The 16,948-nt window shown below is 35.8% G+C and overlaps 1 protein-coding gene across 3 annotated transcripts in view; it reads left to right on the top strand.

Annotated features, from left to right (window-relative positions):
• Nucleotides 1-8,576, top strand: part of FGL1 (fibrinogen like 1) — a 28,383-nt gene extending 19,807 nt beyond the window's left edge. For all 3 annotated transcript variants that reach the window (XM_032186893.1, XM_032186894.1, XM_032186895.1), the window contains 5 exons: nucleotides 1,644-1,803; nucleotides 3,090-3,187; nucleotides 3,601-3,689; nucleotides 4,238-4,425; nucleotides 8,111-8,576. In XM_032186893.1, coding sequence (XP_032042784.1) covers nucleotides 1,644-1,803; nucleotides 3,090-3,187; nucleotides 3,601-3,689; nucleotides 4,238-4,425; nucleotides 8,111-8,270 — 695 coding nt within the window. In that variant the 3' untranslated portion in view covers nucleotides 8,271-8,576. The remainder of the gene's footprint in view (nucleotides 1-1,643; nucleotides 1,804-3,089; nucleotides 3,188-3,600; nucleotides 3,690-4,237; nucleotides 4,426-8,110) is intronic.
• The last annotated feature ends 8,372 nt before the right edge of the window (nucleotides 8,577-16,948 follow it).

The raw sequence follows: 16,948 nt of genomic DNA, 5'->3' as shown, positions 1-16,948 counted from the left end.
CCTAACTTCTATAAGTTTTAATAAGCTTGCTTGAATATACTTGTAGTATTTATGCTTCTGGAAGAAATCATAACATAAACCAAGGCATCACATATAATAAAACACCATTAAAATAAAATTGAAAGCAGTTATGAGTTTGACTTGAAATTTTATTTATATATTTATTTACATATTCAGCATCCTAGAAGACTTTTTTATTATTATGGTTGACTTATTTTTTACTGGAAAAAATTATTAAAACCACATTCAGATGAATGTCTTTGTCCTTTGTCCTCAGTTTATTTTCTTAAAATGTGATTCTGGATAACAAATCTAAGTTCTTGTTTTCAGTATCTGCTGATTCTTCCCCCTTCTTCCCCCCCCCCCCCCCCCTTTTTTTTTTTTTTTACTTTCCTATAGCTTGGTAAATGTTTTTCCCCATTGATATTGCACTATTTCATTCAAGCTGCTGTAGCATTTTAATGTCAACAGAGTTGGATAATTTGGAGTTAGACAATGAGGAAGGAATTCCATATATATACCTGCTTAAGATTAAAAAAAAGTATTTCTACAACGCACTCAAACATTCTCTGCAAAAACATCTTGGTTGTTCTTTAAAGGGTGTCTTTTTTTTTTTTTTTTTTTTTTCCCTCTTATGGTTTGTTCAAATCCTGGCATAGCTATTTGTTTTCATTATAAACTGTTTATTTTTTTCTCTGTCTAATCTTCACTGATGTTTTCACTAAGAAGAAATATAATAGTTCACAAAGTTCCAATATGGCCTGGAAGTTCAGCCAACACGTTCATAATGCATTCAGGGAAAATCTTGCAGTTAATAAGCTCTACTTTTGCCAGGAAAAACAGAAATGTTGAAAATTATACATCTTTTCTGTATGACTGCTTGATGGTACGTACTGATTACATATAAACAAAGAATTCCTTTCGTTTCTTAGCTCCTAGAGGAAAAAAGATTATGCAATTACATTGCTGTTACATTTTCATGAGCTCTGAATTCTGTCATTGCTTTCATTAAAACCAACCCAAACCAGACTTAAAAATTAGCATCAAGATGAAGTGGTATGGTTTTAGACATACATTGGGCTTTTAGGGGGATAGTCTTCTGTGTGTATTTGCACCTCTTTGATACAAGGGACAACAGTATCAGGTCCAGCAATTGTTTCCTCTTTCTAACACTGGTGATTCCATTCTCTCCTGTTCAGCAGTTCTGCTGGGGACTGACACAGAAGCACATCTTTGTTTTTGAAGATTACCGAGTGGTTTATATGTAGAGAAATTCTATGATTGTAACAGGATTCTAATGTGGATTATACCACTGTGAATTGGAAGTGGCGCCACCTAAACCAGAGGAATTATTTTGCTAGTTGAGTGAAGACAGAAATAATAGTATTTTATGGTGGAAAAAAAGATTCTTTCACAGAAATGTCAAAATAATTATAGCTCAATAAAGTTTTAAAGCAACATAAATACAAGAAAATGCCAAAAAGTCATAAAAAATGTATTTGCAGAGGTATTTGCTTTCTATTAGCCAGGTTCATATGTGACTTTACCTGACATGGTTTGATTTCTTTCATCGACTTGTTTTCTGGTTTTGCCAGTAAGTATAGGATTAAAAGAACTGTGTCCAATGGATGTTTTATGAACAGATTGCGCTGAAATCTACAACGATGGCCACAAGCAAAGTGGATTTTATAAGATGAAACCTATCCAGAGTCCTAATGAATTCCTGGCCTTCTGTGACATGTCTGAAGGGGGTGGTTGGACTGTTTTTCAGAGGCGTTCTGATGGCAGCCAGAATTTTGATAGGTAGGTACTAGACTTGGTCATTAAAACTGGAAACAAAGTGGAGAAACATAAAACCAGATGGAACTAAGTTAAACATTAACTTTAGAATTATATGAAGTTATTATGTCAGATAAAAAGTAGGAACGGTTATGCTGTGGAACAGCCTCCAGATGAGGTATCACTTCTGGCTCTGTCACAAACTGTCTGTATGATCCAAATCAATTCTCCTAGGTCAAGTCAACAAAGTATTTAAGATCTAATTTCACACTCTTCATAGCATCCATCTTGTTGGACTCGGTGCAGTGTGCACAATGTTAGACAGAAAGATAAATCAATACAATGTCCTTGAAACAGGAAGACATCTCTTTTAGTCTTTTTTCTGACAACTAGTGCATTTTACATAAAGATATTTCAATGTCAAATGCATTAACTATTTTTGGAGCAAGGACTCTTAATGCCAAGCAAAGGACTATCTTGTGTTTTGCAAATAGTAAAAATGTAAAAAGTATGTAAAATGTAAAGAGTATGCAAGCTATATTCTGGAAATAAAATACCATTGGCACACAAATATGAGAGAAACCCATCATGAAGTAATTTGTATTTCATAGTAAAATGCCTCCAGGGAAGATAAAATGTGTGAGCACTTGATATGTGGACATGTAAGCTCCTTACCTTTGCCAAGACTCAAGCATTTAGAGGGAATGCCCAGAAGTGAAATTTTTGGTGAAATTTTTATATATATTATATATATATATATATATATACGCAAATATTAGAAACAAGAAGAAGGTTTGTAGGACATCTGTTTTGTCCAATTTGTATTTCAGATATCTACATCCTTATGTGGATCTAAGGCTTGTTCAGCCTGGAGAAGAGAGGGATTCAGTAGGACCTAATAGCAACCTGTCATCCTACAAGGAGATCACTAAGAAAACTGAGTTGTTTGAGAAATCCTTGAGAAAATAGACTCCTCACAATAGTGTCTCTTGGGTGTGTGAGAGACAATGCACATAACTTGAAAGAAAGAGTTCAGGCCAGATATAAGGAAAATCTTTTTCACTGTGAGAATGATCAGGCAGGTTGCCCAAAGGGGATGTGAAGTCTCTTCAAGACCTGACTGGACAAAGCCCTTAGTTACCTGGTCTGATCTCATGACTGACCCTGCCTTAAGCTGGATATTGGACTAGACGACCTCCCAAGGTTTTCCTTCAGGTCAAAATATTCAGTGATCTATGATTGTATGATAAAATAAATATTCAAACATACTTCTTTTGTTACTCAAATTAGTAATTTATGCTCCTTTTCAGAGACTGGACTGACTATGAAGAAGGCTTTGGAAATTTTGTTTTGAAAAATGGTGAATATTGGCTTGGAAATAAAAATCTTCATTACTTGACCAGTCAAGGTAAGATTTGCATGGTGACAATAATCTTCTGTTGTTTCTGTTTCTTTGTTCTTTCCAGGGCATTTTTTGTTGGAACAAATCTTGAGTTGTGTTGTTTGTCTGCATGGACCTCCCCAAAGTTTCAGAACAAAATACATTTGAATATGTATTGAATATGTATATAAATCTGTATTGGAATAATTCTAATTTTTTCGAAGATGAAGAATGTGAATAAAGACAGACATAGCAAGATATGCCTTAATGAGCATAAAGAAATAATAATAATAAAAAACACGTAATATGCTGTGATGCTATGGATAAGATTCATGATAAAAACATAATGAGTATTTTAATATTGTACTGTAATGCTCTGCTTTGAGAAGTAGTGAGATAGACTAGTTTAACAAAAATAATTGTTATTGTCTTTTCTTTAGGGAACTATACTTTAAGAATTGATCTAACTGATTTTGAAGGAGAACGGCGTTTTGCACAATATACAAGATTTGGAGTTGCCGGTGAAGAGGTAATTAAATATTAAATAATGACTGGGAGCTTTATTGAAAATGAAGATTCTATAGACAGAGACACTAAACACACATGTTCCCTTATTTTCATAAAGATTTTTTTAGAGCCTTATTAACTTGTATTCTTTCTTACAAATGCTTCCACTTTTCAAATATCTAACAATAGTCATTTATATGGATATACTGATTTCATTCTTTCTGTAAATTGGATGAATTATTTTTTCTAGAAGTCATGGATAAAAGCATTTTTCTGTTTTCATTTATATGTTTAACAATAACGGTACACAATGTTCTGATTTGTTAATATGTACTGAAAACTAACTCTAATGTTTTTATGTTGCTTATGCACAAAGTTATTGACAAATTTTACCCTGGTAAGCATCTGTACAGTCCCTTGTTAGCTAGTATGCAGTGCCTAAGTGCCATGACAATACTGGGCATAGTAGCGAATGGAACAATGGAACAGGTTAGTTTCTTCTCTGATATGCTAAAAGCTAAAAGACACATTAGATTACTTTTTTTTCTTTTCCTTCACTTTTTTCATTAGCATTCTTATGAGATGAGCTGTGGTGAATATTCTGGCACAGCTGGTGATTCCCTGACAGGGGGGTTTCATCCTGAAGTAAAATGGTGGGCTGATCATCGAGGAATGAAATTCAGTACTCGAGACAGGGACAATGACAACTATGAAGGCAACTGTGCTGAAGAGGAAAAGGCTGGTTGGTGGTTTAACAGGTATTTTAATTTCATATCTGTATTATCAACTATTCTACTTTGTATGTATTCATACAATAATAACATACAGTCGAAGAAAGGATATGCATTGTTTATTGTAATTGCAATCCGTCCTTGACCCCTACCAGAGATGTCAGTGCTGATAGGACCAAGACCCGCCTTAGAAGTGCCAATACATACTGAACAACTCAAGGTGTCTGTGAAATTTGCCATTTCACTTGCATTTCATTGCCTATTTGCCACGGGCTTTGGCCATCTTTGTTCTCAGACAGTAAGGAGGAGACAATTTTGTCCCTTTAAGGTAACCAGTGTTTACACAAGTAGGTCATGTAGAGTTTGCAGACGTATCCCTGCTGTACTTCATTCCTGCATTTCTCCTTTGTTTCACTAGACTAGATGCAGCAGCACGGATGAATGTCTGATGAGTTAAGCTAGTGCTGGGTTAATAAACCATAGTTTTTTCACCTCAGTTCACAGCATTTCATTCTTGTTATCCTTTCTACATGTATATCAAGATGGGAATGCATCCACTCAGTTTCTCTCAGTGCACATGACTGGACTAAGAGGAAAAAAATAAATAAATAGGGTTCAGTAAAAGAATTTTAAGACAATCCCTAAATACAAAATAGCAATTCAAAAGAAAGGATAAACCTTAGCACTGCCTGTATAGGCAACTATGTTGTTTCACATAATTAATTAGATAAATCTAGCCATAAAGAGAAACGATGTAATGTATCTGTGTAATAGATAGCTTTAAAATACAGCTCTGGGAAGCATAGTACTCTCTCACCGTGATCTCAGTTCACTTGGCAGGAACTGCCAGGCTGGATCAACTCCATTGTTTCCCTCTGTTGTGTCATCCTTTGTTTCTGTTTTTTAACTCCTCTTTTTCCAAATTCTGTTTCAATAAGTAGTCTTAAGCTGTGACCAGTTTAGCTTATAATGAGGTAGCTATTTCCCCAGTGTTTCACAATTAATTAATTATTTAAGTATATTTCAGGGATGGTAGGTTGGCAGATTATTTGAGAAATATAGAAAAAAATCACATGTAGACATTTTTTTTTTTTTTTTTCAGTTTTCATAAAGGATAAGACATAAAAGAGAAAAGCAATTGTGCTGGAGATACTTTTCCAATGAAATCAGAACTTTTGTGGATTTAGAGGAATGTCTAGACTTCAAATAGCACAAAACTGTGATACCATGACATGGAGTTTATTAACAGAGAATCATCAATCACTTATAGTCAACTACATTTTCTTTTTGTCTTTTATAAACTTTCTTTTTCTTTTTCATTTATTTTTTTTAAATATCATATTGGTCCGACCAGAAAAGTGATCCCTTTGCAATAGTAACTGCATGGCATAATTGACAGTTATGAATACCTTGTAGTTGGTGCTACATAACTACTAAAGATAGCTGACTCCTACCAGGCTAGTTCCTATTATGGCTGTGTGTCTGACACTGTTAAAGGGACAGTCTGTCTGGATAATGAAAGTGTGTGACTAGTAGTGTTATTCCACTGTCTTGCTACTGGCTTTTTAATGTTACGCTTAATAGAAAACTGAATCCTGCAAAATACTAGAGATTTTTGCTATTCTGAAATCCTACCCAAAAGAACAGCGCTGGCAGGCCCAGAGAAAGGAAAGCACCAAGAACACAAATATGTCATGCACAGATTAGCAGACATAGAAGGAATTAGTGTTCTTGGCTGGTTTGTATAGGAGCTCGCAGCTAGGCAGGAATTTTCTGTAGCCAGCTCTATGCTATCTGGACTAATGAAATATATAAATGCCCAGATAATATGAATACCAAAGGATGTGATACAAGTGAGGCACAGGAAATAGCTCAGATCTCATTTAAACCCACTGGTTTTGCTCCAGCTCTGCACTTGTTAACTTGGACTTCTGCAGCAGAACGGTCTCTCTGTGTGACTTTGTAAGCAGAGATTTGCAGCTTGGATGCAAGTCCCCAGAGCTTCCTTCTCGCTGGTACTACACCCAGTTCATAGGGCTTCCTTCATCCAAGATGCTGCACAGATCAGTAGGTTCACAATGGGAAAATAAGAGCTAACGAGTCTGTTTGGACATGAGCACGCTGTTTCCCCCAGCACTCCCAGTTCTCCCAGAGAAGCAACTCCGTCTCTCTGCGTCTGTCATACAGTTAGTATATAACTCAGGTGAAATGTCCAGGGATAATTGGGAGTTGACTGTGCCTCTGAAACTATTGCTGTGCAGTTTTTTGCTTTAAAAAATAGCCTGTCAGAAAGAAGGGAGGAACATAGGCTAACTCTAAGGTGATTATTGACTTGTGAGTAATGAATGTTGCTTCATATCATATTGCATGCCAATTATTTCTTTAGTATGTCCAGTTACTTCAGCCTGTATCTAGTCTATTACAGAATACTGCATATTCTTGGTCTTAATGCCTCCCAGCACTAATTACAAGTTAGTACTGGCTCATATTACTGGCGATAAAATCAACTTTTGACTGTTTCCAATAGAAGAAGTAGAAGAAAGGATTCAGCTGATCTAGATACCTCTTATCAATTATGATTCTTCTACCAAAATGTTTTGATTCAAAGTAAATAAAGTGTCTGTTCAGTGCAGGATTTGTATGGCTAGAAAGGCTGTGTCAGCTCTCATACAAGTTTGTCCTTATCAAAAATGAAGTCACTGTTGATATCTTAAGTTTATTCTCAACCAGCTTATTACCAAAATCCAGCTTAAAACTTGTAAGCAGTAAATAAGCATATGTGTAAGAGAATTTTTCTACGAGATTTTTATCACTGTTTCTATTTCAGTTCTCAAAACCTGTTGTTAATAAAGTGTAAGCAAAGCCAAAGGGACTAGGATTTGCCAGTAATAATATCCATTTGGACTGTTTTCTGTTTTAATATTTTCTGAAGTCTGCTTTGGAAATCCATTGTTGTGTGGGACAGTTAGATATTAACAGCACTAATAACAAAATACTGAATTGGCAGATAAGCAAAGCAGATTTATTAATGTGTGCTGCAGAAGAAACAACCATTTTGCTTTCCATATATACACAAGGATCTAGATTTCCTCCCTTCTCATAGAAATGCCAAATGAGTATCAAGATTGTGGTGGTATCTAGTCAAGCCTTTTGGGTTTTGATAGCTTTTAGTAGCATGTTTAACAACTGTAACAACATTTCTATTTCAGTGTGTCTAACAGCCAAAAAGAATGTAGTTTGTATAATCCAATAAAATGCCAGCTCTGATGATCCAGTGAAGTGGTACATATATGTTTAATTAGCTATAATAATATTATTGTTATTAATTGTTAACAATAAAAAGCATCACTATTTCTTTCCTAGAGTTTTGCTTGTTGTATGCTTTGCTGCTACACATGACCTGAAGGACTCTGGAATCACTCTCCATTGAAACAGATTAGCAGGCAAAACTCAGAGATCTACTGATGTCAGAAAACTTGTAGAAAGCATAGAAATAACTTTTTGTTTCAAAGATGCTGTAAGCACTTGCGGTTGTCCCCTAATTAAACTCTGCACGCACGTTTCGGGGAACTGAAGTCCACAAATGTAAATTTTTGCAGCTGTCAGACTGGGCTGTTAACAACATAGTGACTTTTTGATTTGCAGAGAAATCACAAATGCTCTCCACATTTGGACTAAGACTAATTTATGTTTTCCTTTACTTTTCCACCAGGTGTCACTCAGCCAACCTGAATGGTTTGTACTATAAAGGCCCCTATACTGCGAAGACGGACAATGGAATTGTTTGGTACACTTGGCATGGGTGGTGGTATTCTCTGAAATCTGTTGTAATGAAGGTCAGACCAGCAGACTTTGAACCTAATATTGTTTAAGTATTTTATTAAGATGATTTGTCCAGTTAATCTTTTAGCAAATCAATCCAAACTAAAACGGATGGGCAGATTTTTGCTTCTCATATATGCTTATATAAATCTGGAATAATTCCTCTGCAACCAAAAGCTTTATGAGACATAAATCAGAAGAGAATCTGGCCTATGAATTCATAGATACAAACACTACTGCTAACATGTCTATGGGTTTGTTTGTTTGTTTAAAAAAGGCAGAGTTTGCCTAGGAATAAGGACATCTTCGTAAACATGGAGCATTTTTGTCTTGGAACAGGTTGCACAGAGAGGGTGTGGGTGCTCCATCCCTGGAGGTGTCCAAGGCCAGGCTGGATGGGGCTTTGGGCAACCGGATCTAGTGGGTGGCATCTCTGCCCATGGCAGGAGGGTTGGAGTTGGATAATCTTAAAGATCCCCTCCAACCCAAGCCATTCTGTGATTTGATGATTTTATGAAAAGTGCCTACAAATCCTTTAACTTTTTTAATAGAAAAATATATTGTCACTGTCATGTCTCAAAAATTAAAATGAATTGTATGCATTGCACACAAAAAAATATCTAAATAGAACCTTAAGGTTGGTTTACTCAGTGGATATACTTTCTCTAGAATGAACCAAGGCTTTAGAAGAAAGCTGTTGTCTGTAAATTCCTCTGATTTATTTGTTGCATGTGTTGTGTACAGAACATATATAAAAAACATAAAGAATGATGCAGGAAACTAGAGGAAGAGAAGGGATGCTACAAGGCAAGAATCAAATGAGCTTCTAGAGATTTCATTTCAATCAAAAATTTTCAGATGGTCAGTAATTACACCTTTCTTCTTTTTGGTATCCACATAGATATCCTGGACTTTAATATATTGACATTTTGGAGTTTAGCAAAAGGTTTAATAACAAAAGCTGCAACTAATCTTAATGTGAGCTATGCTTTGAACATAATGCATGTGTAGAGAGAATTATGTTTCACATGCAGTCTGGAATCTGGCATTTAGCAGTTCTTAGTGCTGGACTCCATAAATCCTTACTATCTTTATGTATCTGTTAACTTCCACAGCTCTCACGGTTTGAATGCCCTGTTCAGTCAGTTCTAAGTGGTTCTGCTTCTAAGCCTCTATCTTCTCCTTTTCTTCTGTCTTTCTCTTGTCTCTCTGGGATTTTACCCTTCTCAAGCTACAGATCCACATTATTCTTGTACAAGAAAAATCGTAAGAGAAATTCTGCCCAGCCATAGCTTTTGTGCCTAGCACCACAGTAGACTGTAATAGCCAGTAATAATAAAAAATACTGGTTGATGCATTCTGCCATGGAGAAGGATAGGCACACTCGCTAGAAAGTTACCTGATGAAATGTAATCCATTTCAGCTGAGCAGATAAGAATGATGATTTTATAAAACACATGGATCTGAGCCAAATTTAGACACTTTTCTTTTCCTGCTTTCACAAAACAGATGCTACTTTTGTGGTTGGACTATAAATCTATCTCCTTCTGTCCAAATACAGTATTTGAACCTCAAGACGATTTTCAGTCAAGATTAACATAATAACTTTTGGCAATCTACCAGCCAACTCACATCTATATTTATATGAAAACAAGTCAGCTGAATGAGAACTCTCTGCATGGCCATTGTTCCTTCCATTTCTATGCTCTAAAAACAGAAGTTGGGTGAGAATCCTTGAAATAAGTGCTTGGAATAAGGGATGCAGAATCTGTAGAACAACTGGGAAAAAAAAAAAAAAAAAAAAAGAGGTTCATATAAAACAGTACCTCATTCACTGAAATAAATTACATCTAACCAGAAAATGGAAGTTAAGAAAAAATGGGGTTGAGGCAGCTAAAAAGAAAATTGTCCTGTAAAAATAACATTGATAAACATTTGGAATACAGAGATTTTTCAGTCTGAGATTTTTGTGATAATAGGAGGTTTTCTAGATCATACAGCCTTTTTCTTAATGTATCAAGAGATACTCTGCTAGAGATTTCTAGTTTTTAGCACATTCCTGTATCCCTGCACGAGAGGACCAATGGATAGCTCTATAACTGCTTATCTGAAGCCTTGGTTAATCAGTTAAACCAAGTTAAATTCTCTATCTGACAAGAAGACACCCTGGCCTCTGTATGGATGGGTGTGTATACATATATATGAATATGTACATGTATATATTCAGCATTCGATGTCTGATATGTATCCAATCTAATTAGAGAATTTAAAATATGTTCCTGCATAACTCTGGGAGCAAGTCTATAGGTTAGGGTCATTAAAAATACAATGGAAGTTTTGGAGTGGTTTAAAAACATAAGTACAGTATTTTGTATCATTACTTTCAAGTTATTTTGCTACTCTAGGAGGCGAAATATTTAATTCCTTGCAAAAACATGGATAACATTATGTTGAAATTGTAAAAAAAGTCTTAATTTTTCACAGGAAAATGGAAAGATTAGCTCATATATTTGGAGAGTATTAAGACAGATCACATAACACTTAATTTAAATGAAAGACATAGAAGATTTAAGGACAACAAAGTTGGATGTCTAGCACGGACTTTTGCTAATGTGTACAAATTGTTCTCATAAAATCTGCAATATTTTTGTTGTTGTTTGTGGCAACATAAATCCATCCTCTTTGCTTATGAGAATGTTAATGACATCTTCCAGCTGAGTGAGGGGTGGAATATAATTATTATACTCTGATGTAAAATTTGACCCCCTTTTCTGTATTGGAAATCATAAAATGGAGGAACAAATCTTTCTTTGTACATCTCAAAATGCATTTGTACATTTATTTGGACTGAATGCTCTTCAGAATAATGTCTTTGGCATCCTAGCTGTCTGAAAAGCACCTAGCATACATTGCTAGCAATACACAAATACAGTTTTTAATTCCCACCATCTCTATGGTCTTTTGTTGCTCCGTAGCATTTTGGCTCTATGGCTTTTTCTCTGTTGATCCTTTTGGTTACATAAAAAACATGTGAAAGAGGTGTTGTAATTCAAAATGGTCATATAATCGTTCTCAGATAAACAACCTCTTTATTTTCAAAGAGGAAATTTAAATACATTCTGGAAAAGAGATTACAGCATAGAAGAGAAACCACGAGTATTCTTTTATTTGCCTGGCATGTCCTGTTGGTAATCATTTATTTCCTTAACAAGTATGAACATGTTGTAGGGGAATCTTTATTCTTACAAGATAGAAGAGCAAAGGCCAGTTGTTTTTTTTTGTTGTTGTTCAGGCATTAGAACAACATAATAACTCCCAAATAGCTGAAGATGAATACATATCTCTTGATATAAATCATATAACCCAAAAGAAGAGGAAGTAGAATCAAGGAAATAACAGGGAAACTGTTTTGTCAGTGATGATTTCATAAAGAACATAATCATAGCTACAAGCAACATGCAGTCAGAAGTGCCTCTTCTTGTAATACTTGTTCAAGGGAAACATCTTTATATTTTCAGTTGTCTAGTTCCGTTTTCTTCCATTTGCTAAACATTTTGGATATTAAAACAATGGAAACCACAGCCCAGGTGAATTAAAAAGATTCACCTGGTAAAAAGAGCCCTATGGGTGGTAAAAGAGCCCTATGTGTTACAACAGTTGTTTTTGCTACAACTTTTAGTACATTCTGACAATGAGCTGAGGCCTACTTCTGACCTACTTCTTTCCAGTGGAGACTCTTCTTTTCAGCTCTACTGTCTGTGTCTCCCCAGCATCCCCCACACTGCTATTTCTAACACCAGCTCTTGAACCTCTTCTTTAAGTATAACACTCTGCTCCGTCCAAGCTACTTCTTGCTGTTACCAAAATGGTATACATATCCAGAAAAACAAATTGAACCACAGCTTGCCAGGTCCATTAACAATCCTATCATGTTTCTTTAATTTACTCCTCATTAGCTCAAGAATGAAAATGCAACTTTTTATACTTTTTTTTTTTTCACGTTTTTTTTTTTTTCCTAGCTTCAGTAGTAGGTGCTCTTTGGCAGTTGTGAAAGAGGTAGAAAGAGCAGAAAAAAATAGCCAGGAAAGTATTCTGTATCTAGATTTTCAAACATTTCTACTTACTTCTGTCTTGTTTTCTTGTTTGCTTTTTGTTTGTTTCTTTCTTTGTTTGTTTTAATTGACTATTACAGTTTATAGTAGAAAGCAAAAACCAGAGCTATTCAACATCAGGAGGTACTCTGAAATAAATACGACTGTGTGCTTGCTGTTTCCTTAGAGTGTCTGAGAGCTGGGAAATCAGCAAGGTTTCAAGCATTCAGCCAAACTCCATGTGCAACAGATGCTTAGAGAGAGAGGATTTCTCATTTCCTGTTAGTTACAATGTTTGTTCACCTTCTACATAAGAAGAGAATGTGAAACTGCCACTAGTGACAGTGGCTCTTCAACGCTCTATTACCTTTTGCTGAAAACATAGCATTCATGAAAAATCATCTTTTTGAATTCTCTGGGGCCCTTTTCAACCTTTTTTTAGTGCAGATTGCAATCCAGCTTGTCACCACTACATCTTCAGTTAACTAAGACAGTTCCTCTTAATCCTACCCTCATGCTAAATAGATCGCATCAAAAAGAGTGTTGATATTCAAATATTGATTAAACAACCCTGGGGCTGAAATCATGTATTTATTGGCTTCCAGAAGAATCAAAATATGGCCTTTGCAAAAACAAAACAAAACAAAAATAGGAAAAACAAACAAACAAAAACCTGTAGCTCACTTTTCTCTGCAGTTCCTCAGCAATTAACAGTAAGTCTTTTCCTTGTCTCCTACACAATCTCAGCTTCCTTCATTTCTTCATTTCTTAATGACAATCAAATCTTTAATCTCACCCGTTAGTCACGATTTGCATACACAACCGGTGAATGCTCAGCTAAAGGAACCTGGCTAGCTGAGGCTCTGCAGAAGCTGAGCAAAGGCTTTGAGGAGCTAAATGGTGCACTCAAGTCACTTAAAATGGCAGTTAGATCTCTAAATCTGGTGAGAGAATTAATGTCCAACGTGGTTTATAGGTAGATTGGACTGTGTTGTTGTAATGAATGTATCACCCAGCACTGCGGGCAGCAAGATAAACAACTTCCTCTTACAAGTACACGTTTCTCACAAATGATTACCCAAATTTCCGTGCTTCCAGCTTTGATGTCCTGAGCTGAAGCTCCCAAGTAATTATATTGCCACAGGAGCCACTGGGCTGGCTCCTTCTACAATATGAGAAATGTTCAAATTAAATTAGATAAACACAGTCAAGTGACATAGGAGCAGAAGGACTTTTATGTTAGGGATATCCTGCACTAGATGGTGCTCTGTACTTGTTGTATTTTCTCAGGCAATATCACATTTGTAGACTAGTGAAAACATTTCTCCCCAATAAGTTATGTAAATAATTAAGTCGCAGAAAACAAGCACAAAATGTTTAATTGAATATAGTCTTTAAATCATACATGAGTTCCTAAGGTTACCAAGACCACATGGAAATTCACAGAATCTAATTATCTGTAAATATGTTACATTTAGGCAGCTAAATTTTGGTCTCTGTAATTTAGAAAGCCTCCTATTATGAAGTAGTTAACATCTTTTGCTGATTAGCAAACAGAAGAAAAACTGCAAGTTCCAAACAGTGCCCAAATGAATTTATCTGCACTACTGTATTCCTCCTATGACTCCCCTGCTGCTGTTCCCTGATAGGATCTCTTTCTATTTTTCACATCTCAACTACCCCGGAGTTGAAAGGTACTTTACTGGAGCGAATCCCATATTCCTATCATAACACAAACAATGCATTTGAGTGTTCCTCGTGATCAGGAAACCGGGATCTTGTGAACACTTGTGGCATCAGCAGGATAAAGTGAAAGTGCCCATGCCACTGCGGATTCACTGTGGGGAGAGCAACAAGCCCACCTTCCACCAAAATGCCATACCCCTGTCTGGGAAAAGCACCCTCCCTGAAATGATGGATGTGGTACCTCAGTGTACAGCAAATGTAAAGTTCCTGCTGCATGTAACTGCCAGAAAGTCTTGCAAGTCTTGCTCAATAAGCTAGTATTTAAGTTTGAATTATTAACACTTGCAAGATGTACAAACATTTTATCTTGTGATAAAGAAGATTTTATGCATTTCATTTTCTTTCCAATAATAATTTTAAATGATTCATTTTAAATATCAGATGTAATTTTTTGAAATAATTCTCATTCAAACTGCTCCAGTCCTCTGCCACTGAGTCTTCTTTACATCTGCTATGCAGCTTGATTAATTAAAGGCCTCTGCACAGGTCTCATCTATTCCTCTTATTGCCTCTTCCTAATAAGAGACTTAACAGCTTCTGAGGTGGTTTCACTGCCCCTCTGACTCAGGACAGAAGAAGAGAAAAAAAGAAAAATCAAACCTGGAAGAACACAAGTCTCTCGTAACTTAAAATATCCAAGCAAAAAGTTCTAGGGTAGTGAAGGAAGGGAAGGGCTTCCTTTTAATGTTTATACAATGTGGGAAAAAAAGTAATTAATATTTTCAGTCCATGACAATAGCTTTAAATTTGACTTTATTTTTCTCTAAATCCCCAACGGTAAATGAAAGCACTTGAGCCTCTAAATCTGGCATATCAGTTTCATATTTAAGATACTAACAAGAAAACACATTAAAACATGACATACTGGACACATTCCCAGTCACATAATCCTCAACTTTATTATTATTATTATTTTTTTTTTACAAAAGAATGAACAGAGCTAATCCCATGCAAATCAACTGAGTCCAGTGAAGTTACACTAGGGATAAATTAGCCCTGTCATCTGCTCCTCCAGCAGATCATTTACATTGTATCCCAAAGAAAACACAGCTTTAACAACAAACCCTTTCTAGTATTCTACATTTTCATTACAGAACTGTAAAACATATTCATTATACATCATTCTATAGGGAATGTAGCCCTGTAAGTTTGTACGTGCTCTGTAATTCATAATATACCAACGATCAACAACCTTCTCCCATGTTACCAGACAAAAAAATGTTCACTTATGTCCAGCTAGAGCTGGAAAGTGCTAAAAAGAAAGGATCATAACATCTCTGACTTACTTGTTGATGTATATAAGGCTATAACAGGCTATATGTTCTCTACGTACATCGCACAAGGTCTCTGTCATTTGTACCTTTGCAAACAAAATTCAGGAGGAATTTCAATCTCCAGCTTTTCAAAGAATGCCATCACTAAAGGCCAATGAATGAGCATCAGGTTGTCCAACATCCTGACAGAATAACAGCGTTACCAAATTTACTTGTGAGGTCTTTTTACATCACAAAGTGATGTTAGGGAAAATATGGACTTCCTTAGAGAAGAGCACTACCACAAAGATTTCAGCAGGTGAAATACAATTTATATGGATATTTGCCATTATTTCTTACTCAATAGTAATCCCCTTCATCTAAGACAGTTTAAAGAAAAAAAAAAAAAAAAAAAAAAAAAAAAAAGAACTCTGTTTCATAGACTTTGCTTATGAAAAGCTCTTATTAGTGACTACAAAAGACTACCTGTTTCACAGGGAACGTACTGCATTATGATTCTTTGTACTATCACTGAGAATACTGATATTTTTGAAGAACTCAGTGGAAGCTGATGTCTGGCAGCTGCCTTGTCTCTGTTATTCACCTCCTTTATTTTACCTACAGTATCTCCTTTCAGCTGAATAGTGTTGGAACCAAAAATGTAAAATGAGACTCGAGAGAAGTCAGCTGCTAAGAAAAGGTTCCACTGTCCTGCCTTGCTGACCCACTAATTTAAATGCAAGCAACTCTGATGTGATATGAGAGAAAGCCTTCACTGGGCCGTATTTATGCTTAATCACTAAAAACAAGTTTCAGCAGACTGCCTCTTGGAAATGTTGTGACATAAATCTTCAGTGAGAAATGTGTTTCTTAGATTATTTGACAAAAATAAGTGTTTTCAGCAAACGCTGTATTATTGTCTGAAGGAAAAAAATACTGCAATACTGTTTATTTCACTGTCTGTTTTACCATCGAGGAGCCCATCAAAGTGGGAGGAGAACATCTTACCAAAATTAAAACCCCTTCTCTGGGACATGCACATTTTGGAAGACAGAGGAAAGAAATGGAACCATTCTGATCCATTGATGTCACTTTCTCACTATAAAGAAGAAAAAAAAAACAAAAACACTAAATGCATGAAAATGAAGAAATGGAACCTAAAATTCAAAATGCAGTTATGAGAGTGAGATTGAATGTTTGTCCCCACCATCTCTGATTTGTGTTGTACCACATAGCAAGTCACTGAGCCCTTTGATAATCTCTCCTCATACAGGAGAAGAATACCGTTCAGCTGTTTTACAGAGCACCTTGAAACCTCCTGAAGAACCATGTAATTCAAGGACTAGGTTTAATCCTGTTACTAGGTTAGGCTACTAGTTATGTGTGATCCTTGTGATGATCAGGAATTGTCAGGTTTCTCACTTGGATAAAACCTTGCTAGCAGCATTTCCTTGATGATATACGATACAGATTGTTAAGGGTTTTGTGCACAGCCTGCATTCTGCTTTAAGGCAGCAGTTTGGGAAGCTCTTTGTGGAAAGAAGAACTCAGCCTCTGGGAAAAGGTATAGTGTGCAAGTATTTCAGGGTATATTTAAAATGCCCAGAGTTCTCCCTGAAAATTACCACTGATAGCTTA

This window comes from Aythya fuligula, chromosome 4 (genome assembly GCF_009819795.1).
Source record: "Aythya fuligula isolate bAytFul2 chromosome 4, bAytFul2.pri, whole genome shotgun sequence".
Taxonomy (NCBI): Eukaryota; Metazoa; Chordata; class Aves; order Anseriformes; family Anatidae; genus Aythya; species Aythya fuligula.
Note: the sequence above shows the minus strand (reverse complement) of the source record. Positions and strands in the feature narration are given on the sequence as shown.